This window comes from Sphaerodactylus townsendi, linkage group LG03 (genome assembly GCF_021028975.2).
Source record: "Sphaerodactylus townsendi isolate TG3544 linkage group LG03, MPM_Stown_v2.3, whole genome shotgun sequence".
Classification (NCBI taxonomy): Eukaryota; Metazoa; Chordata; class Lepidosauria; order Squamata; family Sphaerodactylidae; genus Sphaerodactylus; species Sphaerodactylus townsendi.
Window position 1 is genome coordinate 74,980,210 of NC_059427.1, and position 26,502 is coordinate 75,006,711.

At 42.1% G+C, this 26,502-nt stretch overlaps 1 protein-coding gene across 2 annotated transcripts in view; it reads left to right on the plus strand.

The window, feature by feature from the left end:
- The window catches only part of RNF145 (ring finger protein 145), an 83,167-nt gene extending 58,452 nt beyond the window's left edge, over positions 1–24,715 (plus strand). For both annotated transcript variants that reach the window (XM_048488018.1, XM_048488017.1), the window contains exons 5-11: positions 3,712–3,947; positions 9,401–9,576; positions 13,367–13,507; positions 15,142–15,324; positions 18,450–18,597; positions 19,251–19,607; positions 23,089–24,715. In XM_048488018.1, coding sequence (XP_048343975.1) covers positions 3,712–3,947; positions 9,401–9,576; positions 13,367–13,507; positions 15,142–15,324; positions 18,450–18,597; positions 19,251–19,607; positions 23,089–23,523 — 1,676 coding nt within the window. In that variant the 3' untranslated portion in view covers positions 23,524–24,715. The remainder of the gene's footprint in view (positions 1–3,711; positions 3,948–9,400; positions 9,577–13,366; positions 13,508–15,141; positions 15,325–18,449; positions 18,598–19,250; positions 19,608–23,088) is intronic.
- Positions 24,716–26,502: the final 1,787 nt, after the last annotated feature.

Sequence of the window (26,502 nt, forward strand, 5' to 3'; positions counted from 1 at the left end):
GGTGCTGCTGGACTCTTTCTCTTTTCTATTACTACGGACAGACTAATATGGCTACCCATTGTGATCCATCCTTATGGGGGATGTTATTGGCTAGAATGTTGTTTTCTGGGAGATGGTTGTTGCTGAAGAAGTCAGCTGTGACTCATGAACATTCATATTCTGCCAAAAATTTTGTTAGTTGTTTAGGTGCTAGTGGACCCTTACTCTTTTCTATTGATATTTGGCCAGACTTTGCATTATAGCCCCTGACTGCTTTATGTTCCAATGTTCCTGTTATATGCATTGAACATCTTGGGCCTTTGTTCTCCTTTCACATCAACAAGTGAACATTCTTTCAGCTTTTAGTCCAATTGCTTCGTTTAAAATAGCACTATTTGTAGTTGCCCTCTGCTCTTCCCCACAGCTGATTGAGTGTTATCCAACCTGGGGGTTCTGTCTCCCATCATTATATCAGTTTTCGTTTTGGATTTTCTCATTTATAGGGTTTCAAGTAAAAGGTTATCAGAAGTGGTTTACTGTTGCCTTCTTTTGTTCTGTACTAACAAGGGTGAACTGAGGCAGCATTGCCACTTATGATCTTCTGCTAGTGTCATTTGCCACTACTGAAGCAGTAGCAAGTGTTTGAAGCCTGGTTCACACAATGGTATTGGGATAGCAGTGTCATAGAGGTAGTAGGGTAGAGAGTACCACTTCCTACTACAAGTTAACGCTTTCATTTTTGGTAATAGAACCTTTCCGTTTGCTGCTCTAGTTGTTTGTTGTTGTTGTTTTTAATTTGCGCAGGGTGTATTTCTTTTAAAAGAAAAGGAACATTCAGCTAAGCAGTCTGAAGCAGTGGATTCCATTTTACCATCTCGTGACTCTGCAACGTCATTCCCACCTTATTGTTCTGTGTGAAACCTGAGGAATATTGCAACTTTTATGGTTTGGATGGGATAGTTCATCATGGCACTATATTGCAGATCACAGGCCACATGCCTAAAGAATTCATTTCTGTTCACTCCGCATCACCAGGAGATGCCAGATTAAAATATTACCGTAAGCCCTTTTTGTTAGAAGCAAATTGAGATCCTCCTAGCCATTCAAAAGCTCAGATCTCCTCAGAGTTTTCTTTCTTTTTATACTCTGTTAGGAGAAGAATTGGAGAAGATGCTAAATTTTTGAGCAGTGTGTGCTGTTTTAATCATTCTCTTGGATCATCTGCTTTTAGATAATTCGTTGTCGTGCTCTTTGTCACCACTGTGAGGATCAGATTATAGCTGGTTACACATAGGTGTTGAGAAATGAGAAATCGTTAAAGTTATGATTGTTATAAATTCTGTGCTGTGTACTCAGAAGCAGTGCAGTGTGCTGTGTGCTTAGAAGGCTGTGCTAAGTACTTAGAATACTTTTCTGAAATATACAACTAGCCCTTCTTCATCAGACCCTAGGCATTAGGATATTTCTGTTATTTTTCCTGAAGGGACTAGAGAATGCTTATGAGGCCTGATGTTTCAGTTGCATCATCAAACTGAGCTATTCCCCTCTTCAAAATGACAGTGATTGCACAGTCCGCTTGTCTGGGAGGAGCATATAGAGGGAACCAGGCATTCTTTGATCTCTGATGACACTTACTGTGATGCAGCAGGATTTGCTGCTCTGAAAAGGCTTATTGTATAATGCCTTAAGAGAGCTGCAATATGTTGCAGCAAGTGGTTTTTTAGCTCAGTGGGAAAGGACTGGATAGGAGGAAGAAGTGAAACAAACAGGATTGCCGCCTCATTGATTTTAAAATAATTGGATCAGGGATTGATTTGTTTCATGGTGAAAGCATAAGAATTTGATCAATTAAGAGAACCAGGATATGCTAATAAACAGTGGATTGGACTACTGCAATGCTCTGTACGTGGGGCTGCCCTTGAAGACAGTCCAGAAGCTGGAGCTGGTGCAGTATGCAGCAGCTAGGGTATTAGCCAGTACATCTGGCTGGACGCTCATCGGGCTGATCCTTAAGGAATTGCATTGGCTCCCAATTTGCTCCTGAGCCCAATTCAAGGTGTTGACACTGGCATATAAAGCCCTAAGTAGCTTGGGTCCTGTCTACCTGAAGGAGTGCCTGTGCCCATATGTACCTCCCTCCACCAAGGGGCAGGGGGGCATGCAGGAGGGCTTTCCCGAGGCTCTGGAATAGCCTCACCTCAGAGATTCGTCATATGCCTACCCTTTATGGGTTGAAGCACATGTCAAAGACATGTGCCCAGGCATTTGGCTAGCCTCCCTGGAAACTCCCTCTCAGCAGCTGGTCTGGGCTGGGGGAATGAGGGTTAATTTTATGCCATTTTAATGCTTTATTTTATTTGTTGTTTTATTGTTTTAACCTATGTAAGCTGCCTAGATATTTGCGTATAAGGTGTGGCATAAATTTTTAAAAATAAATAGTTTCTAACTGACATCCACATGAAAAGTGAGGTATGTGGACATGGAAACAAGCTGAATTAGTGCACACTGAACTTCTATCAGGATCCAGATTGCTGGGGTTTTACGAACTCTTGAACAGTTAATCAAGTCATGGCTTGGCATATTTGTCAGGGCTGTAACTGCAGGGTCCCTCCATGCTAAAATTATTAAGAATGTGCCCTTCTCAGCATGACATGGCTCCTGGCTACCACTTCTCAAACAGCTGAGTGATCAAGAGCAAGCCCTGACTGTTCAAATATCATTAATCAAGAGCCTGTAATTTGGGTGGCTTGCATTTCACTGCCTGATTTCTCCAGCGAACACATTTTTCCAAGTTTCCCCCTGTAATTATGGAGTCTGGAAAGCCCTGCAATTTATGGAAATTGAAAATCTCATGATCATATCAAGACTTCCTGAATGACATCTTTTGGGAAGCAAGCACAAGTTGCATTGTTGGGCTTATTAAACTTAGTCTCGCTACTTGTAGCACAGTAAGCAGGGTTTCACTCTTTAAAAAGCTTGATTTGAACTATGTTGGTGAGTGAAACTTTCCTTAAAAATGTAATGTATGAAAGAGATACGTCTTTTGTGCCTGCAGCCGGTCATATACATCATCTTTTGGTTTGCATTTTTTCGACCACAGGCACACTGTAAAGGATATTCAAAGCTTAACCGTTTTAGTGGATTTCCTCTGCAGCTTATCATTGTGTAAGGTAGCCCTTAAGACAAGATACCATCCCATCATTCAAAACAGAGCATCCCATGGAGCTCCTTTTGCTTTTAAAGGTTTCGAGTAGCCAAGCAATGCCTTCTTAACCAACGTGGTAGCTATTAAAATGATGTATACTCATTTCTGAGTTTTTATGGGGAGTAGCTCTCATTGCCAGCCGCAGAACCAATATGTATTGGTTAGTCATTCGTATAGCATCGTTAGAATGGCTGCTGCTAGATTGAAGGCTTTTTCAGTGACTGTCCTCTTTGAAGGGATTAGCCCGTCTGAAATTTCTAGTAAGGCTTCCACTGCTGAGATTCTACAACTTGTGCAAGGCAGAATTATTCAGGAGGGCGTTTGACACTGAAATCTAGTTTTTAACTACTTGTGTGTGTGGACTTCTAAGTTGTAAGTTGTTTTTATCATCAGTGTAACCCACCTTAAGTACAGTTTTGGGGAAAGGTGGGGGTAAAAATGCCTTCAATAAATACTGACAAAGGGGTTTTTTTCCCCCTTCTGAAAGTCAAAGTGTCTTGCTATTTAATGCTCCCTGTCATTTTCAGGTCAGCTTGTGGTGTGCACGCTTTGCTCCTGTGTAATGAAAACCAAACAGATCTGGCTCTTCTCTGCTCACATGCTCCCTCTACTGGCACGGCTTTGCCTTGTCCCCCTGGAAACGATTGTTATTATCAACAAATTTGCTATGATTTTCACCGGCTTGGAGGTTCTCTACTTTTTGGCATCTAATCTTCTAGTACCATATAATCTTGCAAAATCTGCATACAGAGAACTTGTACAGGTAAGATGTTTTGAAAAAAAGTAATCGGTTTTATTGATGTGTACTTCTATTGCAGGTAGCAATGTTTATAGCAATGGCATATATAGCAATGTACACAGCAGCAACAAAATCATCAGTGGAGTATAGCAGTCATTGGCCATTAGAATGTTCTTCAGGCTGGATGTCAAACAAAAGAGAAAGTCTGGAGGCCGCGGTTGGGGACGCAGTAGGAGTGTCCAAGATTGCAGAGGGTAATGTGATAGAGCAGAAGATGTGTATACATGTCATTAGTTTAGGCCATACTTGCTGAAAGACAAAATAATATTGTGTTACACCAAAGGTTGCTTGGAAAAAATATATAACACTCCATTAAAAATTGGGGATTGTTCTAGCGTTTGCAATTTTCCAAGGAATTTCCATTGCACCTTCCAAATGAACTACTGTTCCATATAATACATTTCTAGAAAGTCCACACACCAGATGATTTCATTGTTGAGTGAGAGGGAGATTCCTGGATCCAGAGTTTTGTGTGGTCCATGAAAGTACTAGAGCTGTCCTAACATTCCCAGGTTATTCGTCTCGCTGTAGAGCCATATTTTGACAAGTCCAGTATGTTTAATCTGAAGTGCGATTCCTTTGGGGGCGGTTTTTTTGGAGCGGGTGTATGGAATTAAACCTTCTGGATCCAAGAAAATTATGTACCTTCTATTGTGAAGTTAATGAGCCATCAAAACAGCTAGTTGTGTGACTGCAATTTCAGATGGAGCTGTAGCATCTTGTTAATTTAACAATGTAGTCTGGTTTTTCTTTAACAGTGAACTTGTGATCCACTTTTGGTGTTGGTACATTTATTAGATTAGGGTGTGAAGCAGAGTGGGAAAATCAAGTCTCTTTAGATAACAACCTTATTTCTTGATGGAAGACCTACAGCAAATACCTAAAGAATAATATAGGTTTGTTGCTGGCACAACCAGTTTTAAATGCAGGAACCTCAACACTGAGGTGCACAGTGATGCAACAGAGGAGGGATTATGCTTTGAATACTTTTAATATCATCATGTTTACTGAAGTGTATATATTTTAGAATAATCTTTACTATTACATCTTCTGCTCTTATGGCTTTACTGGCAGGCAGACCCATCCAGGCAGCTGATTGCGGCGCCGCAACTTTGTTGCCCCCATAGAGGCTTCCTGGCGGTGTGGGCAGGTTTGCAAAGCAAAAAAGCCTCCCCACCGCTGAGAAGCCCCCATGGGTTGTAACAGACTTACACAACCTTTTGGTGGTTTAAGTCTAAATTACTGGCATAAGACAGCAAACAGCTAGGAGGAAGCCGACTAATGCTGACTCCTCCCCCAGCCCCACTATGCTGTTGGTGGTGGCATAGGCACTAGGATGCTGGCATCACGTCCAGTGCTGCGTTTCAGAGCCAAGCCCTCAGGAACCAACAGACAGTGTGGACACAGTTCTTAGTGGGTTCAGCCATTTAATGGATACACAGAGCATGGAACCAAGGCAAGGCAAGAAGCAGAAACAGTGACCTGCAAACTGAACCACAGCATTGCTGCCACAAGCTAGTTCAGCTGCAACCTCTCTTTTATAGCTAGCTTCCCATTCACGTGTGCAGTAACCTCTTGCAGCTGACTTCTCACTGCTTCCCATGTGTGAATTCCTCCATGGGAATCAAGTTTCAGGACAGTTGGATAAACTGGGGCCTGCTGAATTGTGTCTCTCCTCAGATTGTATGAATCAACAGTCCTTCCATTTATATAAAATATATGCTTTTAAAATACTTTATTTACTCAAGGCAGTTCACAAAAAAGACTTTGTAACAAATGCACAGTCCAGTACAACTTTAAAACTGCAAAAAATCTTAGGATGGATCCTATTTAGCTTGAGTGGAATGGTGTTTGTTGAAGTTTAACTTTCTCCCTTCCCACTGTAATCAGGCTGGCTGTGTGTCCTGCCCCCCCCCCCCCCTCCCAGCTCTGGCGTGAAAAGTCGCTCCAGAGGTGCTTTCGCTTTCCCCGCGGGCAAAAAGATGTGCATCGGGACAAGAAATCTTGCCCTGATGCACCTGCTCTCTTGGCACACCACCCAAAAAAAGTGCATTGAGAAAAGATTTGTTGCCCCAATGTGCTTCTGGTCGCACCGCATGTAGGTGATCAGTCTCACTGTGCCTTCCTGTGATTGTGCCCCCAGGGGTCAGGAGAGTCCTGGAAGCAATTGAGGGGAAGTTACTGTTGTTAGAGGAATTGGTGAAAATTCTACCAGTGGAATACATGGTTGGGATTCATCCCATTCTTTTTAAGACTTACAGTGTCAACAATTCAAAATATGACTTCTCATTCACTCCTCTAACTGGGGCCAAATGTTTGAAGTCAGGACATGGCTGTTTTTCTCCAAAATCTAATGAGACCTGGCCACAGACAACGTTCCTTGTGGAGGGAATTTCGAAATGTTGGTTCATCCTCCAGGAAGTCCCTTCTACAGCCACTTGCTGTATTTCTCTGATAAGTGGCATGTGCCTCTCCAGAAGGGTTCAGCAGACTGTGTCCATATTTAAAGGTAGTAAAAATAATTTGCCTTCCCAGTGTTTTCTGTATATAATGCTGCTCAGTCTTGGTTTTGCTACTTCATTATGTAAATTATGCCATTCAGTTCTTGACAGTGTCTGAACTGCAACCTGCTGTTTGGATAATAGCAAAACTAACTAAAAAATAAACTGTTGTTAAAAAATAGCACTGTATAATGTATTAAAGTGGTATTATGTAAGGAAAACATAAATTGCTGCTAAGTTAATTTTTTTCCTGAATAGCATTTTGGACAAGATGAATGTAATTATAGCTCTGAATTGCTTTTGTATTAAGATTCTAATCTAGTCTAATTTAGAGTTAGGACATACCCCATATTCTACTAATAACAAGTCATAGTCAGAATCTTGTTTTTTCTGCCAAGAGCAAATCCATATTGACCAAAATGAATTGATGAGCTTATACTTTAACATTGTACTAAAGACCTAGTTGTGTGAGAGCTAGCATGGTGTAATGGTTAAGAGCAGGTGGATTACCCACTCCACCTAAGTGACAGAGTCTTATCTGGTGAACCAGATGTGTTTCTGCATTCCTACATTCCTGCTGGGTGACCTTGGGCTAGTCACAGTTCTTCGGAACTCTCTCAGCCCTGCCTACCTCACAAGGTGTCTGTTGTGGGGAGAAGAATGGAAAGGAGCTTGTAAGCCGCCTTGAGTCTCCTTACAGGAGAAAAGGGTGGGTTATAAATCCAGATTCCTCCTGAAAGGTTCATCCGATTGGATCCAGCAATTTCTCTCCCCAACAGTTAATTTCAGAATTCCAAGGCCTCTATGGAGTAATTTCATTAATTCTTTCATACATTTACTTGCTTAATTTATAATCTGCCTTTTTAAGTGATGGTGGGTTGTACAATTAAAAACAATGAGAACATAAGAAAGAGCCTGCTGGATCAGACCAGAGTCCATCAAGTCCAGCGCTCTGCTGCTTGCAGTGGGCCACCAGTTGCCTTTGGGAGCTCACATGCAGGATGTGAAAGCAATGGCCTTTTGCTGCTGCTGCTCCTGAGCACCTGGTCTGCTAAGGCATCAAGTAGGATCAAGATTGGTAGCCATAGATCGACTTCTTCTCCATAAATCTGTCCAAGCCCCTTTTAAAGCTGTCCAGGTTAGTGGCCATCACCACCTCCTGTGGCAGCATATTCCAAACACCAATCATGCATTGCATGAAGAAGTGTTTCCTTTTATTAGTCCTAATTCTTCCCCCCAGCATTTTCAATGGATGCCCCCTGGTTTTAGTATTGTGAGAAAGAGAGAAAAATTTCTCTCTGTCAACATTTGCTGCCCCATGCACAATTTTATAGACTTCAATCATATCCCCCCTCAGACGTCTCCTCTCCAAACTAAAGAGTCCCAAACGCTGCAGCCTCTCCTCATAGGGAAGGTGCCCCAGTCCCTCAATCATCCTTATTGCTCTTCTCTGCACTTTTTCTCTCTCTTCGGTATCTTTTTTGAGATGTGGTGACCAGAACTGAACACAGTACTCCAAGTGCGGTCGCACCACCATGAAGTGAAACAGTTCAATGCATACAAAGAATGCATAAAAACTGGATTACAAATATTAGAGTACACAAAAACTATATAGAAGGAAAATAAGAGGTTTTTGTACCCTGTTTTCTCTGCCTTTAAGCAGTTTACATTCACCTTCCCTTCCCCCCTCTTACAACAGACACCATGTGAGGTAGGTAGGGTTGGGAGAGTTTTGAGAGAATTGTGACTAGCCCAAGGTCACCCAACAGGAATGTAGGTGTGGGGAAACAAATCTAGTTCACCAGATAAGAGTTCACCATTCTTAACTACTATATCAGATGTCACTACACCATGCTGATATAATATGTAAGGAGACAATGCAGTAAACAAGATTGCAAGGAACAATGCAGTAATTATAGCATGTATAATAAACAAGGTTTTTGAAAAGTTGGATTACAAAGGTAGAAAACAGCAGTAGCCAGCCACATGCATTGCTGAGTTGCGGTGAAGAGAAGGAAAGGGGAAATCAGAGCTCTGCTGATGAGACTAAGGAGGGATTTCACTCTTCCTCACTGCACCCAGGCAACACACAGGCCCCATGGCCGCAGAGGTAAACTTTCCTGGGTTCAGAAATAGTTCCAGGACAAGGGGTATTCCAAAATCCTTGCACAAAGTTCCCTGATCCTTGAAGCCCAGCTGATCACTGAATCCAGCTGATCATCTTATGTTGCTTGCTCAATCTTGCCCTGCAGTTTGTTATCATTTTTTAAAAGAAGCCCCATTTCATTTGAGTATTTTCAGCCTCTTTGTTCTGAATAAATACTCTAGATAAGCCGGAGTCCTGCCATGACCCTCCACAGGCCACAGAAGCACAAGAGGAACTTGCTTTCATTTCACCATTCCTGATAACATTTTGAACTTCACTTGAGTGTTTTCTATTCTTGTTACTCCACAGTCATCTGTTGTTAACACTTTTATCACAAAATTTAAAGGGGTTAAGAGCCTCCCTTACATACATGGTGTATAGCCCAAAGCAGGCTGTCTGCTGCAGTGAAACAAGACATGGGGGTAGGGTGATAACGAACCACATCATAATGTTGCAAATTAATTATCAGACTGACTGCCAGACCCACCTGCTGATTTCTGCATTGTGAACTCTTAATTAAACACTGGCAACAGCAGAGAGAAGGGGGAAATGGTAATTCACATTTGTGACACCTACTATGTTCTTTTAACTTTTACAAGTCTTTTGTCAGCAAGAAGGTAGCAAAAATAGAGTTTTAAAAAACGTTTATTTCAGATTCTGAAATACTGTAAATAGATTTGCTGTTACTCCTCCCTTTTTGTGGTAAGAATGCATTCTTCTGATGATTTCTGGAGAAGGAAAAATCAGTTTTCTGTTTTTCATCTGTGCAGGTGGTCGAGGTGTATGGCCTTCTGGCCTTGGGAATGTCTCTGTGGAATCAGCTTGTGGTCCCTGTTCTCTTCATGGTCTTCTGGCTTGTATTGTTTGCTCTTCAGATCTACTCCTACTTCAGCACACGAGATCAGCCCGCCTCTAGGGAGAGACTTCTCTTTCTCTTTCTAACAAGGTACTTAACATGTATCTGTAACTGGCATTTCTCAAGGTGCATTCCTTGGAGTCTTGAATAAATCTGCTTCCTACAGACAAAAAAGGAAACCAGCCAAATGTGTAGCATAACATGCGACACAAGGGATGTGTGCCTGATTTTTTGTAGACTTTCGATCACAGCTTTGAAGTAGGAGGGTTGCAGTATGTGCAACTTGGTGCTCATATACCTTGTGTTACATATTGCATTGTATGTGTGGTAGGAGGGCATCTAGAATGTTTTAGGTAGTATGTGAGTGAACTGTGTTTCATTCTATTCTCTTGGCTTTCAAATGGAAAGACCACTGCATGTTGTCACAGCATGAGAAATAAGGATTGCTGCATCTCTCCTCAGGAAAAAGAAATGTTATCAATTTCTCCTTTTGTTGTTGTTTTTGCTATTATTTATGCATATTATTATGAATAGTTATTTATGCATTTTAAAGTTTTAAGCTTTTAAATTCTTCTGGTGAATGCTGCTTTGCATATCATTGTAATGATAAAAAGGCAGGGTATGAATCTGTGTTTGAGTTATTCATATTCTGCCTTTCTATATTAAAATCACCAAAAGAGTGTCTTAAGTGAGTGGTTGAAGGATTTTTTTCATGCCAGGAAAAACTTTGGTTCATGAATGCAGTTTTTCCCAGTAGAAATATTGTGTTTAGTGGTTTCATTTCCTCCAGTTCTGTTGTTTCAAGCTGTTAGAATTTTATGTTCTGACATCTTTAAAATCGTGCTACTCTCAATCTAGCAGAAAACCCATTCATCATGATTACAGAATGTTTTGCTTTTTTAAAAGGATAGTCCTTAAAACTTAAGAATATTATAGGATAGAGGCTGTAGTTATGCATCTCAGTAATCAGTCTTGTTTCTCCTTTAACATTTTTATTTATTTATTTATTTATTTATTTATTAAACTTTTATACCGCCCCATCCTCCAGGGGCTCTGGGCGGTGTACAGCATAAAACATGGTAAAACAAGTCACTAAAATCTTTAAAACAGCGGTAACAAACATTAATAGTAATCCATAAAATAGCTTAAAACTCATAAAACAGCAAAAAACCATAATACATAATAAAAGGCGTCCGACCCCAATTTAAAACCTACCCCCATGAGGGGGGATGGCAGGACCCCTCAATATGAGGGGACCCTGATGTAACTGCCCTAGGGGCAGGGCAGTAAGGGGGCACCATATCAGCAGCTGATGTTCGCGCAGCGCCATCGCGAGATTTCCGCCACACTCGCTCTAGTCGTCTAAGCATCCGTTTCATATGGCGCAGCTCCTCGGTATACCAAGGAGCCTGCCGAACACGGGGGCGAAGAGGACGCCGGGGAGCAACAATCTCGATGGCATCGGAGAGCCGGGAGTTCCAGTCCTCCACCTGCTCATCGAGTGTGCCGGCGGGTTCAGGGTCCCGCAGAGCATTCAGGAAACCAATCGGATCCATAAGTCTCCGCGGGCGGGCATAAATCAGCCCCTCGCCTAGACGGGTTTGGCGTGGCAGGGCCATCCGAACCTTCAAGGCGTAATGGTCAGACCATGGCATTCTATCCGTAGAGGATATGACCATATTAACCCCCAAACCAAAGACCAAATCCAGCGTGTGGCCGGCCTCATGAGTGGGGCCAGAACTTACCAAGGAGAGGCCTAGTGCCGCCATGGATGACACCAGGTCCGCAGCCACTGTACATGAGGCGGTGTCGGCATGGACATTAAAGTCCCCCAGAACAATAAGACTGGGGAACCGCAATGCCCAGTCCGCCACCACCTCCAGCAGCCGCAGCAGGCTGTCCCCTGGTGCGCTAGGCGACCGGTACACCAGGAGGACCGCCATCCTCTCCACAGCCAACCACTCTAGGCCGACACACTCCATGCCGGCAATCTCTGGGATGGGGGCCGCCCTGAAGGGAATGGAATCACGGATGAACATCGCCACACCTCCCCCCCGGCCCTGTGTTCGTGGCTGGTGGAGGCACGCGAACCCGGGTGGCGTGACTTCGCCTAAGGCGACGGTTTCACCCTCACGCACCCAGGTTTCAGTGATACAAGCCAGGTCCATCTGTTGGGCTTCAAGATAATCTCGGAGCACAGCGGTTTTATTGTTGATGGACCTGGCATTGATCAGCACCAGCGACGAAGCAGAGTAACCCTGAACTCTGCCACCGTCGTCTCTTGGGATAGGTCGGAGGTCAGAAGGCGAACGAGCATGACCGTATCTTGTTCGTCTTCTATCATATGGCCGCCGCCTACCGCTATATCTACCCCGTCCCATCAATACCGGGATCCCCTGCCCCAAAGTAGGTGCCCCCATTGTTCAGCCGCTCTCCCCAAAACCTATAGCCTCGCTAACTACTACCACACCAAGCAGGCAGACCAACAGGAGGGTCTGTCCCAGGCAGGGCTGAGCAGGCTGGCTGCCTTGGGCTGCTGGTGGAACTCCTGTTGTAGCTGCCAGGCCCCACCCCCTGCAGGTGTTCCCAATGGGGTGGGTGGGGTTTGTGCTGCTGAATTTCCTCCTTGTGATTATATTGGTCTTGCATAAACAATAACATGGAGGAAAGAGTGTGCAAACAAGCTTTCAGTGTAAATCAGTACATGGGATTGCCTGCTTACACAACTAGAGAGGCGACAGCCCTCGCAATGGTGTGATAGCTTCCATTTACAGAACTACAGCAGAGCTACGCACCACAGTTTTTGGGCTCATGCATCATCCCAGTTGAGTAAGAAAAATGCCCTGCGAACTTACGTACTCTGTTTATTTGTGATGTAATACACATCCACCGTTAGTCAGATCTCTCTCTTTTTTTGGTCCTTTATTTTCCACCTTTTTAGAGTGTCTAGAGTGAAATGTAATAAGCAAACTGGCACCAGCCTTTAAAGGTTTTGGTACTACTCTTCACAGCCTTTAAAGCAATCTGGAACCTTTGAATCTGTGGGACAGCCTCTCCAAATACTCCAAAGGGCACCACACTCATCAGATAACAACTTGCAGGTGATCCCTGGCCCAAAAGAGGTCCAGCTATGCTCGGCCAGGGCCAGGGCTTTTTCAGCCCTGGTCCCAGCCTGGTGGAACACTCTGTTGAATGAGCTATTTAGTAAAGTTCTGCAGGACCTGTAAGCCAGAGCTGTTCCACCAGGCTTGTGGCTAGGGACAGCGACAGTATTCCCTAGATTTGGCCTCTCCTTTTCCCCCTTCCCTCCCCCCTTTTCCCTGTCCTTTTCACCCTTAGATTAATATGAGTTTGAGAGTTTCGGCATAGTTTATTACACTTCCCTTAATCGGATTTTATGTCACCTATACTGTTAAGAATGTACAATTTTTTGGATTTTATGGTATTTTACCATACTGATGTTGTATGATGCCCTGAGCCCATATGGTGAAAAGCTTCTCATAAATCAAATGAAATAAATGAAATAAGATGAAAGCTTTCCTTTTTTGCCATCGAAAAATGATCTTTTGTTTAAATGCCAGCAGATCAGTGCCCCCAGATGGTTTGGTCTTGTTAGTGCATGGTGAGGGAGCCCAGCTGATACGTGCTGCTCTTTGCTAAATTTGTATTTACAAGATTCTTTCCAAAGTCCACAATGCCACTGGATGAATTTATCTATTGTTGCTGATATCTGTAGAACCTGGCAAGAACCTTCATCTTGAGTTTTCAGCTGAGGCTAATCAATGAAGCTAACATTGTTCATTTCATCTTTTCTGCCTTTGAATTCAAAGTTTATTGGACTGTCCAGAGTTCTAATTCAGCTATATTTTCTCATTTCTAGTATTGCAGAATGCTGTAGCACTCCCTATTCTCTCCTGGGCTTGGTGTTTACAGTCTCCTTTGTTGCTCTTGGAGTTTTAACCCTTTGCAAGTTTTACCTGCAAGGCTACCGAGCATTCATGAATGATCCTGCTATGAATAGGTAAGTGTTCAATAACTCCCGGTACAAACTGGTTGATTAAACTGAAGCAGATTGTAAACATCTAGAAGAACATTTGTTGTGTAGTGGTTAAGAGCAGGTGGATTCTAATCTGGAGAACCGGGTTTGATTCCCCACTCCTCCACCTGAGTGACAGAGGCTTATCTGGCAAACCAAATGTGTTTCTGCACCCCTGCATCCCTACTGGGTGACCTTGGGCTAGTCACAGTTCTCTCAGGACTCTCTCAGCCCCACCTACCTCACAAGGTGTCTGTTGTGGGAAGAGGAAGGGAAAGGAGCTTGTAAGCCACCTTGAGTCTCCTTACAGGAGAGAAAGGTGGGGTATAAATCCAAACTCTTCTTCATTCTCAAAGGTTATACTTTTGTTGCATTGTTTGACTCCTTGGCTATTACACTGTTTGGATTCATTATCCGCAGCTTCCCAAAATATAAATATTATTTCCTCCACTCTTCCATTCATGTCTTAGGATTCCTTGATTTGTTACCTTTGCTAACTTTTTGAAATATCTGCTGTTTAAGGTTCCTTTGCTTCACAACTTTTCCACACCTACTGCTTTTATACTTTTGATTCTTTTTATACTGTTTTTGATTGTGTGTTCCTGCAGGGCAGGGAGTTGGACTTGATGGCCCATAGGGCCTCTTCCAACTCTATGATTCTATACTTACCTTTTAAAGCCTTTTTAAAAAATTAGCAACCAAGACTTATATTTATCCTCTTTCCCTTTCTTCATTCATTCAGTCTTGGTCAAGTTTGGGGGATATGCATCTGCTAGACATCTTGATATGCACTGCGAGGGTTGGATCCAATAATGTGTAAGCAGAAAGGCAAATATACTTAGCACAGTTTCACTTGGGCAAGCAATAGCACAAGGGGTTAGAACAACACATACTGCTTCAGTTTAAATGGAATGTTTGCATGATTTTATTTAATTTTGGGTTTTGTAAAAATACCTTGTGCTGTGACATCCACACATGAAAATGATAGTTGGGATACATTTGCCTTTACTTAACATGTGCCAAAATAAATAATTTCATTTCAGCTGTTTAAGTAGCAGGGAAAGACAGCTGAAAACTATTTCCTTTTCTTACAATGGTCTGGCAGAAAAATAAGAATGTATGTGGTTATTGCGTGTGATCTCCAGAGAGTGCTGAAAAAATGTTTCAAGCCAGAAATAGTGAAAATGAGCCAAGGATGAAAGAGTTCAGGAACATTTCAGACAAAGACGATGTATGGGAATGAACATTCCATTACAAATTATTTCAGAACACTTCATGGGTAAAGTTTTATTTTCAGCAAATGTATAAAGAAGAGTTACTTCAATTTCACTTTTATAGAGAGAAGTAATTAATGCTGAAGGATGGTGTTAAGCTCCAGTATTCATTCAATGAATGAATAAACAGGGATTTGAATTCAAGTCTCCACAGTCTATATTGGAGCGTTGCAATTGATAGCTTGTAGTCAGCATGTGGTCTGAGGACAGCCACCTGCTGGGATCACGTGTCAACATTTCTGACATCAGGAGCTGTGGGATGGTAGCAGTGCCGTTGTAAAAGTGAACCAAGATCATTAATATTGCAAATTTTATTCTTTCTTTCTGTGTTTTCACAATGAAAAGAGGGATGACTGAAGGAGTCACACTTCTGATTCTAGCCGTTCAGACTGGCTTAATAGAGCTGCAAGTGGTCCATCGGGCCTTCCTGCTCAGTATTATCCTCTTCATTGTGGTTGCATCCATCCTGCAGTCAATGCTTGAGATCGCCGATCCTATTGTTCTAGCTTTGGGAGCTTCAAGGGACAAGTGAGTTTCTCTTTTGTATTTTCTACTGCTATTTTTTCCCCAGTTCTTTTTGTGTTGGTCACAAAGTTGTGGATTGTAAAATGGGGAGCGGAGCAAGTTGAAAGAATGAAATAAAATTGGGTAATAGCAAATGGGTACAAAGGATAGTAAAAATAGATTGGGGGAAGCACTTTATAAATGTAAGGACTAGGATGCTAAAATTGGTGATTGTCAGATGCTAAGAATCTCAAATGTAATCCAAAGGGCAACTTTAAATTATCATATTTTTGATAGAGTGACAAGCTTGTTAGAAGAAGGGTCTAGATCAAGGGAGATAATGGTACCTCTCTATTCTGCATTGGTCAGACATCCCCTGGATTGCTGTGTCCAGTTCTGGGCATCATAATTCAAGAAGGATACAGAGGAGGGTGATCAAATGGTAAAAGGTCTGGAATCCATGCCCTACAACAAGAGACTTAGAGAGCTAGGTATGTTTAGTCTGAGAAGCAGAAGAGAAGGTTATGATGTGATATGATAGGCATGTTTAAATATTTGAAGGGATGTCATATTGAAGATGGAGCAATCTTGTTTTTTGCTGCTCCAGAGACTAGGACAAGGAGTAATGGATTCAAGGTACAGGAAAATAGATTCCACCTAAACATTAGGAAGAACTTCCTGACAGTAAGAGCTGTTCAGCAGTGGAATATACTTCCTCATAGTGTGGTAGAGTCTCCTTTTTTGGAGGTTTTTAAACAGAGCATTGATGGCCATCTGTCAGGAGTGCTTTGGTTGTGTATTCCTGCATGGCATGAGGTTGGATTTGATGGTCCTTGTGGTCTCTTCCAACTCTATGATTCTATGATATTTACCTTTTGGTCCTTTTTTGCAGCCCCTGATGTTCTTTTGCAGCCCCCATCTGGCCTCCGGTGGGCATAAAGTTGGGGAAGGGGGAGGGATGAAATGCCATCCGACGCTATATGGTTCCTGGTTTTATTATTGATAATTAGTTGTTTTATGTTGTGTTTTTAAGCTGTTTTTATTACTGTTGTTCACCGCCCTGAGCCCCTAGAGGGACGGCGGTCTAGACATTTAATAAATAAATAATAAATTAATAAATTTAGAGCACTCATTGCAGGAAAAATTGATCAATCACATACACATTAAAACACAGAATGTTAGCTATCCAGAAGAGAAGAATTCTAGTCTGACATGCCAGTTTTCTGTGAATAGGGTTTCTTTCCAGCCATGCAACTTTTTTATCCTCACAGGTTTCTATCATGTGATGAGTTACTTCTGTAGAGATCCTCTCAGGAGGACTTCCCCAAGTGGCTTCTTTGACAGTGGTTGGTGAGAGAAGCTCTGCTGTTTTGGACAGACTTCTCTGCTTGGCCTTTTGGATCATGCCTTTCTTAAGCTGATTGCTGGCTTGTTCTTGTTAGACGGGCCTTGCTAGTTCTGAATGCTTTTTGTGCTAGGGTTTTATAAAATGGCCTAGTGAGAAGCTGTGTATTGTACCTTTCCCATCTTCTAAGCTTCATTGCTTTTGTATGACCTGAAACTCTTGAAAGAAGCTTTGTTTATATTCTCTAAGTCAGTTTTGCTTAGAGGTTATTTGTGGATGGTACAGGCTGTCTGCAACGTGTTGATGCTAAATTTATTAGCACAGGGAAAAGGGAGAAGCAGAGCTGTGAGATGTGTATCTACCTCCTATAAATTGGCCCTGGTGGCAGTAGGCTGTAATTCAGCTCTGCTTTGTTCCAAGTAGAATGTCGAAAGACAATAGGTGGTGTTGGGGTATTTAAAAAAAAATTAAGATCCCTGACGTCGTGCCTTAATATTTTCAGGAATGATTGATTTCAGCATTTTGAGTTCTTCAGCCCGAATCTGCAGTTTCCTTTCTCCAGGTTCTGTGTCTATTCCATCCAGGTGTATTCCCAAGGATAAATAACCACTTCAAAGGAATGCGATGTGCCCTATATTTGATTAACTGGCTTCAGCTGGATTAGGTCATTGGTCAGAAGCAAGATGACACTGCTGCAGCATAATAATGATTCTGTAATGACTGAGTAGTTTTCCCTCTCATCTGATTAAATGGAAGGCTTGACCACGTTCAAAAGTAATGATTCATCACTACAGTGCATAATGGCTTCCCTGAAAAGAGGCTAGTTTTGCTGGTCTTAAAGGCCTCCTAGGCTGTTTTTGGTTGTAGGGATAGAAAGCAGCTTCCAGTTCTTAATGGCAACTTAAAGAAGGGCAGGTGCATCTTCTGTGGCTTCTTGGAAATGATCAGGACTAAAAACTAATGTTTTATCACTTGCACCCACAGTACCATAAGGCTGTGTTCTCAAATGTTGTGGCCATGGCCACCTTGGAGAAATAGTAGTTCAGGCTTTACCTGGGCAGAATTGATTGTGTTGGTTTGTGAGGCAGCTTGTCCAGGATGTCTTGCTTGATACTACTGCTTTACAGAGGCTGTCGTCACCATGTGTTGATTCCCTTTCTCATTATAAGAATGTGATATCTAGAATCTCTTGTTCAGAACTGCTACAGACACCCCGTAGCTGATATGACACATGCCTCTACTATAATAAGGTCACAAGATTTCACATAAGGAGTTGCTTGTCTGAAAACATCCCTCCCACACACACACACACATATTTGCACCATACATCTCTAAGGCGCTACAATATTCAAATCTAGCTCTTCTACTGCAGACCAACATGGCTAGCCTCCTGAAACTTGCCTCTGTATAGTAGGGGAAAGATGTGGACCTTGATCTTACTCCAAGTCTCATAATAGCTTGAATCATGGAAGTATCTGAACAGCCTTTGAAATGCTTCCTGAAAGTGGCTTGACAAATAGTTCAGCTTGTTGAGGCATATGAGTCAATTCTTCTGCAGTGTTTTTCATACCTTGCCTGTGTAGCTAATCAGATATTTTAATGTTAGAGGGCAGTGAGGCACACATGAATACCATTCAAACACCTTCAGGAAAAACACTGAAAAATTCTCCATTGTGCAAATTATCAGCAGGAGTCAGTGGTCAGAGTCTCTACTGATGCTGCTTACTAAGTTAGTTCTGTCTCTTGTTGCAAGTGCAAGTTCTAACTCCACTTTTAATGTTAAAAAATGGTGTGTGTTTTTCAGGAGCCTCTGGAAACATTTTCGTGCTGTTAGCCTGTGTTTGTTTTTGCTGATCTTCCCAGCTTACATGGCCTACATGATCTGTCAGTTTTTCCACATGGACTTCTGGTTGCTGATTATTATTTCTAGCAGCATACTCACCTCTCTTCAGGTAAGTTGTAATACTGCTTTGAGTGTAGTTGATGTGTATTAGTAAAGATGAGCAAATCCTGCAATTCTGGCCCGTTAAGTGTTAGATTGCTCTATATTTCCAGAAATTCAGTCTGTTTCCAAAAAGTGGGCAAAAAGCACCCAAAGTTAATCACTTTGATAATTTTATGTCATGTACCTAGTCACACAGTTCCTCCATTGGAATGGCATTTTTGTTTATGGAAGAGGAATCAGCAATTTCTGTTGATTTCTCCCTTCACTACAGACTCCATTTTTCTGTCGGCATTGCTGCACTCCCCCACAAACAAACAAAAACTGGGTGGAAGGAAATTCAGGCGGGCCCACAGATGATTTGGTACATGCACACCATTCATCTCAGTCTGATAGGAAAGATCTTAGCAGTTGTTAACTCATCTATTGAAATCAATGTGACTTAAAAGTACTGAATTTTCACAGGACTGTGCGTGTGATACACTGGATAATTCTCCTTTTTTTAACTTTTAAACAAAGCCCTGATTGAAGATAAATTCCATGTTAAATAGGAATTTACTTAAACATTTGTTTATAATTATTCAGGTGCTTTATTGGATTATGGATATTGAGAAGTTTTACTCTTGGGAGTTAACTCAGATGGTGTATTATTTTGCCTTTCAGGTACTTGGAACACTTTTCATTTATGTTTTGTTTATGGTCGAGGAGTTCAGGAAAGAGCCTGTAGAAAACATGGATGATGTCATTTATTATGTGAATGGTACCTATCGATTGCTGGAGTTCCTTGTAGCACTCTGTGTCGTGGCATATGGAGTATCAGAGACTATCTTTGGAGAGTGGACGGTGATGGGCTCAATGATCATCTTCATTCATTCCTATTACAACGTGTGGCTCCGTGCTCAGTTGGGATGGAAAAGCTTTCTTCTTCGCAGAGATGCTGTGAATAAGATTAAATCACTGCCTACTGCAACCAAAGACCAGTTGGAACAACACAATGATATCTGTGCCATTTGCTATCAGGTTTGTATCGTGTCCAAATAGATGATATTTAGACTGTGTCTTTTTTCATTTGGCACCATGTAGGCTGCCCTGATAAGATCATCAAAGAAATTTAGCCAGGTAAGTGATTCTGCATGATGGAAACATTTCCTGTATTTCCACCATACACATAACAACAGGGTTGGACCCACCGGCGCATTTCCATGGACACAACAATTTCCAGCTATGGAGCATGACTTTCTCACTTCCTCTTGGAGTCCGAAATGCCCCTAACAGCAGGATGGGGGTGGGGAGGACTGTACTCCATGGGCAGAAATCTATCTATGGAAATTTGCGGGTGGATCTAAGCCAAAATGTGTTGGGCAGATCCTCCATATGCACAATAACCTGACCTGCTTGATTCTTTTCCATCAAAAAAGAAAGAGAAGATTATATGTGCTGTGGGCCAAACTCCCTGTGATGCATTCATATCACACAGTATGTTATGTGCAAGATGGCAGGTGTGTGTTCATTCTTCTGTCAAACAAGTTGCAGTGCCAGCTGGGCAAATGACCTGCACCAGTCACCATTAAATGTGTTGACTGTTCAGACGATGGAGCTGTTTCTGTAATTTTGTTAGATTCATCACCTAGGTTTCTGCATGAATAATTGAAAATAGGATGCTGACAAGCCTGAAGTAGCAACTTTTAATGATCTTTTAATCCCCTTCGGGGATCGGGCGGTATATAAATTTAAGAAAGAAATAAATAAATAAATAAATAAATAAATAAATAAATAAATAAATAAATAAATAAATAAAATAGCAGACTGTTCAGTCATTTTGTATCAATTTCTGTTTTGTAGACGGTCTAGATGGTCTTATGGCTTTCACCTCCATTCCCATCTCTATCTTGACTGGATCTCTAAGGCCTATTCACTGCATTTTTAAAGAACCAGTTGGTCACCAATGAAACAGCACCCAGATTAGGTTTAGAGTTTGATGCCAGAAGAAATAATAAAACAAAAAGAACTATGGAAGTAACACTGTGTGGTACACACACTTTAAATTCTGTATGCTTTGTTTTCTCCTGAATGTATATTGATTGTGAATATAAAGGCCCCACTAGTATAAGTGGTTCATTAAAAGCACTTTGAAGGCAGAACTCCTTGCAATTAATAACTTAACCTTTGTCTATAATCTCATCAGATCTCAGAAGCTAAACAGGGTCAGCCCTGGTTAATAATTAGATGGGAGATCACCGAGGAATGCCAGGGTCATTATGCAGAGGAAGGCAATGGCAAACCATTTCCATTTGTCTCTTTCCTTGAAAGCCCTATGGGGTTGCTATAAATTATCTGTGCCTTGATGCCACTTTGCACACGTGTACTATTGAGCCCTCACCTGAATGGCCCAAGCTAGCCTGATCTTATCAGATCTCAGAAGCTAAGCAGGTCTCCCTTGAATGGGAGACCGCCAAGGAATACCAGGGTCAGTATGCAGAGGAAAACAATGGCAAACCCCCTCTGTTATTCTGTTGCCTTGAAAACCCCACTGGGTCACCATAAGTTGGTTGCGACTTAACAGCATTTGCTGCGCACATGCACACACTTGCTCACACAGAGCTATTAAATTTAATATCAAAGCCACAGATGATTGATTAAGTATATAATAGGTTCAGTGGCAGTTGCACAGAAACACATTCCCAGAACCAGGGCAGGAGAACTGCTGCCAGCCAAGGTAAATGGGGCCATGTGATGGACAGAAGGCTGTCCTGCCCTTGAAGGGGAAAACATCTGCTCAGCTGAGCCTATGGGATGCTGCTCCAACATCCAGTCGTATTTCAGGGGAGCTGAAATGTTGGAAGGAAGCACAGCAGGATCTGCCTCTTGGAGAGTGCAGTGATACATTGGGTCTGCCTCAGTAAAAGAGCAGACAGTCTGAAGGGTTGCTTTGTTTGGTAGCATGGCAAAGTAGTTTGATTCTACTTCTGGGTGAGAAAGGGGTACCCAATTGTGAGGCCTGACTCTGATAACGAACAACCCTTGTACATTTCAGTCTGACTCTCAGTCTGACTGTACATGTGAAAGCCTAGCAGCTAGTCAGTGAAAGCCTATTTGTACCTATAAGCATTAAATAGAATTCAAGCCACACTCTGAAGCCATAACTAACTTAAATTTATGTGCCTCAGCCAGGCTTCTTCTTTGACTGTCTGGAGGCTTGCGCTACTTAGGTGTTTTTTGAAACCAACCTATAAATAAATCAATCTTGGTTGTTTACATACAACTCCTGACTCAGTGATCTGTGTTTTACTTGTGTGCCACAAAACTTATCTCACAGCAGCAAACACACAGCATTTATAGTGGCTACCCTGAGAACATCTTGTAAATGAAGGAAAGGTATAAAACAAACCTGGTTTTCCAAAATTGTAAGAGGCTGTGTGGGTTCCATTGGTTTATAGAAATGGTCTGATGCTGAATTATCTGAATAAATTTATGCCAGCTCCTTACAGATTCAAACTCTCTGTGTATATGTTTGTTCTGGAATTCAGGGAGTTGAATGGACATGAGCCTGGGCCACTTGGATTCACTTCAGATTTAATTGTTTAGCAGTTGTGGGCCACAAACAGAAGGTCTTTGGAGGAAGCCCCGTGTATTGTGTAGAGGACCAGAACCCCTAAAACCCTACAAAATAAACTTGGGAGGAGGGTTTAAAACTTTGTCTGGCTATTTCAGTATATAGTTACTGACTTGGTCACTCATGCACTGCAGTATAGGCCACTTTAGCCAGTGTGGTGTAGGGTTAAGAGCACTTACAATTCATTCAGAACTCTCTCAGCCCCACCTACCTACTCTTCTCAACCATAAGGAGTCTCAAAGCAGCTTACAAACTCTTTCCCTTCCTGTCCCCACAGGAGACATCCTGTGAGGTAGGTGAACTGAGGGAGTTTTGAGAGAACTGTCACGAGGCCAAGGTCACCCAGTAAGCTTCATGTGTAGGAGTGGGGAAACCAATCTAGTTCAACAGATAAGAGTCTGCCGCTCATGGAGAGCGCTGAGGAATCAAACCTGGTTTTTCAAATTAGAGTCACCCTCTTGTCCAGCCAGTCCTTTCTGGTGCTTTCACAGAATCTACACAGACCTTCTTTATCACGATGGTAAATGTTTAATAACGTCTTGTATCTGCTGTACTTGTTTAGAATATAATATTGTATTGTGTTGTTCTCATATCGGAAACATAGAGCTTGAAGGGGCCTCCAAAATTACCTGAGCACAACTCAGGAAATTCAAAACTACTCCCGCAGTGATCTGAGTGTGAATGGTCCTTAGATTCATGATTGGTCCAGTGGGGTGACCAAGTCCATTTTCATCATGGTTTAACTTTAGCATTTAGTTCTAGTCTTATTTGAGCGTTTGATTGACGAGCAGCATGTAGAAATATTGGGAACCAGTCAGCTATGGCTGCTTCAGAACTGTGCTTTTGTGGTTGGATATGGTATGATCTGAGTCTTCTTCTCCCCTTCAGGACATGAAATCTGCTGTCATCACCCCTTGCGGGCATTTCTTCCATGCAGGCTGCCTTAAGAAATGGCTGTATGTGCAAGAGACCTGCCCCCTGTGCCACTGCCAACTTAAAAACCCTACTCAGCCCCCAGGACTTGGATCAGAACAGGTGCCACAGCCAAATCCTGGAGCAGATCAAAACACCGTTCAGCGGGAGGCAACAGAAACTCCTGGTGTAGAACTCCAAAAGGTGGCAAGAGATGAACCTGTGGACAGTGGACAGGCTGTCAAAGGACTGGGTGCTCCGCAGGACTCTTTGGACACCAAGGATGGGCCTGTCAATCCAGATGATGCCTCTTCCTGTGAGGTCAGCCTGGCAGAAAGTGCCATGGAAGAACTGGCTAAAGAACAGGAAGAGATTGTAACACAAGGCCTCAGGGGTTGCATCCAGAATTGAACTAGCAGAGGATGGTACAAGCAACACTCCAGGGTCCCAAGACTCAGTAGATCCTTTGCTGTCTTGAACAAGTTTAACTCTCAGAATGCTGGCCAAAATGTATTTATAATATCCCATGCTGATTTCTGTGAGCTGCTTGGTTTACAGGGCTGCCAGTGCAATCCACTGGAAACTATTTTAGAAGCTTCTGCCATGTTGCAAAAAGGGGCGGATACTGAGAAATCACAGTTGAGTATTGTCAAAAGGGAAAGTTGTAAGAAAAATAAGAGGGGGTGGGGGTGGGGATGGGGATGGAGACTGCCAAGTTGGGGAGGGGAGACAGTGTTGCTTAAATGGAGAAGGGAGAATCAAATAGAAGAGGGATGTGTTTGAACCTTTGGGCTTGATCTCTGTGTAATGGTGAGAGCTCCTCCATGATCATTGGCACAGATCCTGTAGAGCACTGAAGGAGAAATCTAGGAGTCCCAGCATTGATTGCGTTGGGAGTGGTGCTTTGGGCAAGTTGGGTTAGGGCAGCTGCATTTGCATTTGTGTAATCTATAGCAACTCTCGACTTTTTACAGCAGAGCTGTCAATACTTTTAACGTTTTTTGTTAGGGACGTTCTGAGCAGCATGGGCTGTGTGAGGTGAACTAAAGCTCCAGTGAACTCTCTTGAATCCACCAGTAGAGCGGAGGAGAGATGTGGGAGGAGCTTTAGGATGCTGATTGAAGCCTCTCAGTGCTGTACAGACCGGTGCTGTGTCTAACTTCTTGCAGCTGAATTTAAACAGTATTAATCTCTTGGCAATATTTGCACCTTTTGGGAATGAGTACATAATCTGTATGATCAAATGCCGCAAATGCCACTCCTAAAGCTGTTAATAGGTTTTGCACCTTTTTTCCTTCTGTTTTTTTTTCCTTTGACAACTATGTGTGTGTATTTAAATTTTTACATTCATCATGGCTTTCAGGTAGAAATAGAGATTGGGGGAGGGATGGGAGCTGGCAATTTTTTATGTGAATTTTGATATGAAAAGGAAATAGTCATTTATTTATACACTAGGCTTGGCTCAAACTCGTGTTTTTGTTTTCCTCAAAAGTTGTGTTCCTAACGTGAAATGTGACATTATTTTATTTTTAGTAGTGAATTTGGATGTAGACTGACAGACATAACTGAATGTCTCAATAAACTACATTTGAAGATTTTTTTACATCCGGGTATGGTGTTTTCTGTACATCATGTGTTCGAAGATAAACTTGGAGGACACCCCAGATTTTATCATAAGAATTTCTTGATAAGAAAATAAGACTCCTGCTGGATAGGTCCAGCTAATCCAGCTTCTTGTTTCTGAGATGCTTTTAGGCCAAGAGAGCTTCTTGCAATATACTGTTATGGTTAGGCCGGCACGGAGAACTGGGGATGGTATCAATCTCCCCAAAGCATAGAAAATGACTGGTTTTTAGTGCCCTTCTTACCCTTGAGTGGCACTTGAGATGTTCTTAATAGCCATGCACGGTAAGCTGCATGAATAGGCATGCCTTTTCGCTCATTTGTTTGAGGTACTCTGTGTGCTCACAGTTTCAATACTGAACTGATCTTCTCATCTGAAATAGAAGTTAGTTTTTCTAGCCTAATATCAAGAATCTCAAAAGTTAATTTTCTCTGTGTTACCAACAACTTCAAAAAAACCCTGAAAAGTTGTTAAGAAACATGACTAAAGAATGCTAAGGTTATTTTTTTTACTTAACCAATTTAAACAAGTTTTCTTTGTGGCTGCCCCACCCATGTGAGTTCTGAAATCATATCAAACTCCCTCCACATAGAAACCTAGCAAGGGAGGTTTGTTGGTATTTAAAGCTGTTTGTGAATACTCTAGACGCTTGGTAAGATGAGCATTCCATCTTTCATTTGAAAAATATACTTCAGACCCAACTGTTATGTACAAAATGTTTCTGTACTTATGCTTCAAGAAGTCTATGGATCTACACAATTTATCTGCTGAACAGCAGGTAAAAATGAAGGGCAAATAATGTTACCAAAAGAATGCTGAAGTGAATCAAATAAGCAAAGATCTTGAAGCTTGACAATCCATGACAATATTTGAAAGAAAGATCACAATTAATTCTGCATTCCTGCATTCAAGCGGTCCATAGGACAATCCATGGAAGAGTATTGGTGGTTCAGTGTTTGCACTGACTTGGTCCAATGTCACCCCATGAGCTTCAAACCTGGGTCTCATTGCTCTCCATCGGACACCAACTACTACAACTTCTCACAGTTTGTCTACATCGATAGCTTTGTGAGGAAAGGCTCCATAGCATTTTATGAACGTTGTGTCGTTCCTAAATATGCTTATCTAGACCAGGGGTAGGGAACCTGCGGCTCTCCAGATGTTCAGGAACTACAATTCCCATCAGCCCCTACCAGCATGGTCAATTGGCCATGCTGACAGAGGCTGATGGGAATCTTGAAGTTCCTAGGCCTGAGAGCCTAGGTTCCTCTACCGTGATCTAAACACGCTTAACCTCCTACTGAGTGAGTCCCGAGTGTGGATAAGATAGGATTGGACGTGTTAGTTTAACTGGGATATATGAACCCACATCCTCATGATTTTATTAAGGATTGTTAACAACATGAAGTGTTTTGATCGTAAGGGCTTTTATCTAGGCGTAGGAAGTAGATAAGCTTTTAACTGCATTCATTTTACAATGATAGAATTTGTTTTACCAGCTGCAAAAGTGAAATACCAATGCTAGGTAAGCTAAAAGCTTTATCAAAGCCAAGTTCCCTCTGCTGGCTGAATTTGCCACTGCAGACAATATGAGAAAGTGCTTGTTCATCCATTGACATAATTTACAAAAAAGTAGCAACTGGCCCCTGATACCAAAGCTAAAAAGGAAACAGGTTTCAAGGTTTATCAACAATGAAAAATGTAAGGGGATGTGCAAGGTATGGTTTCTTCTGACAATATGGGTAAAGATAGACATTTCCTTCTCT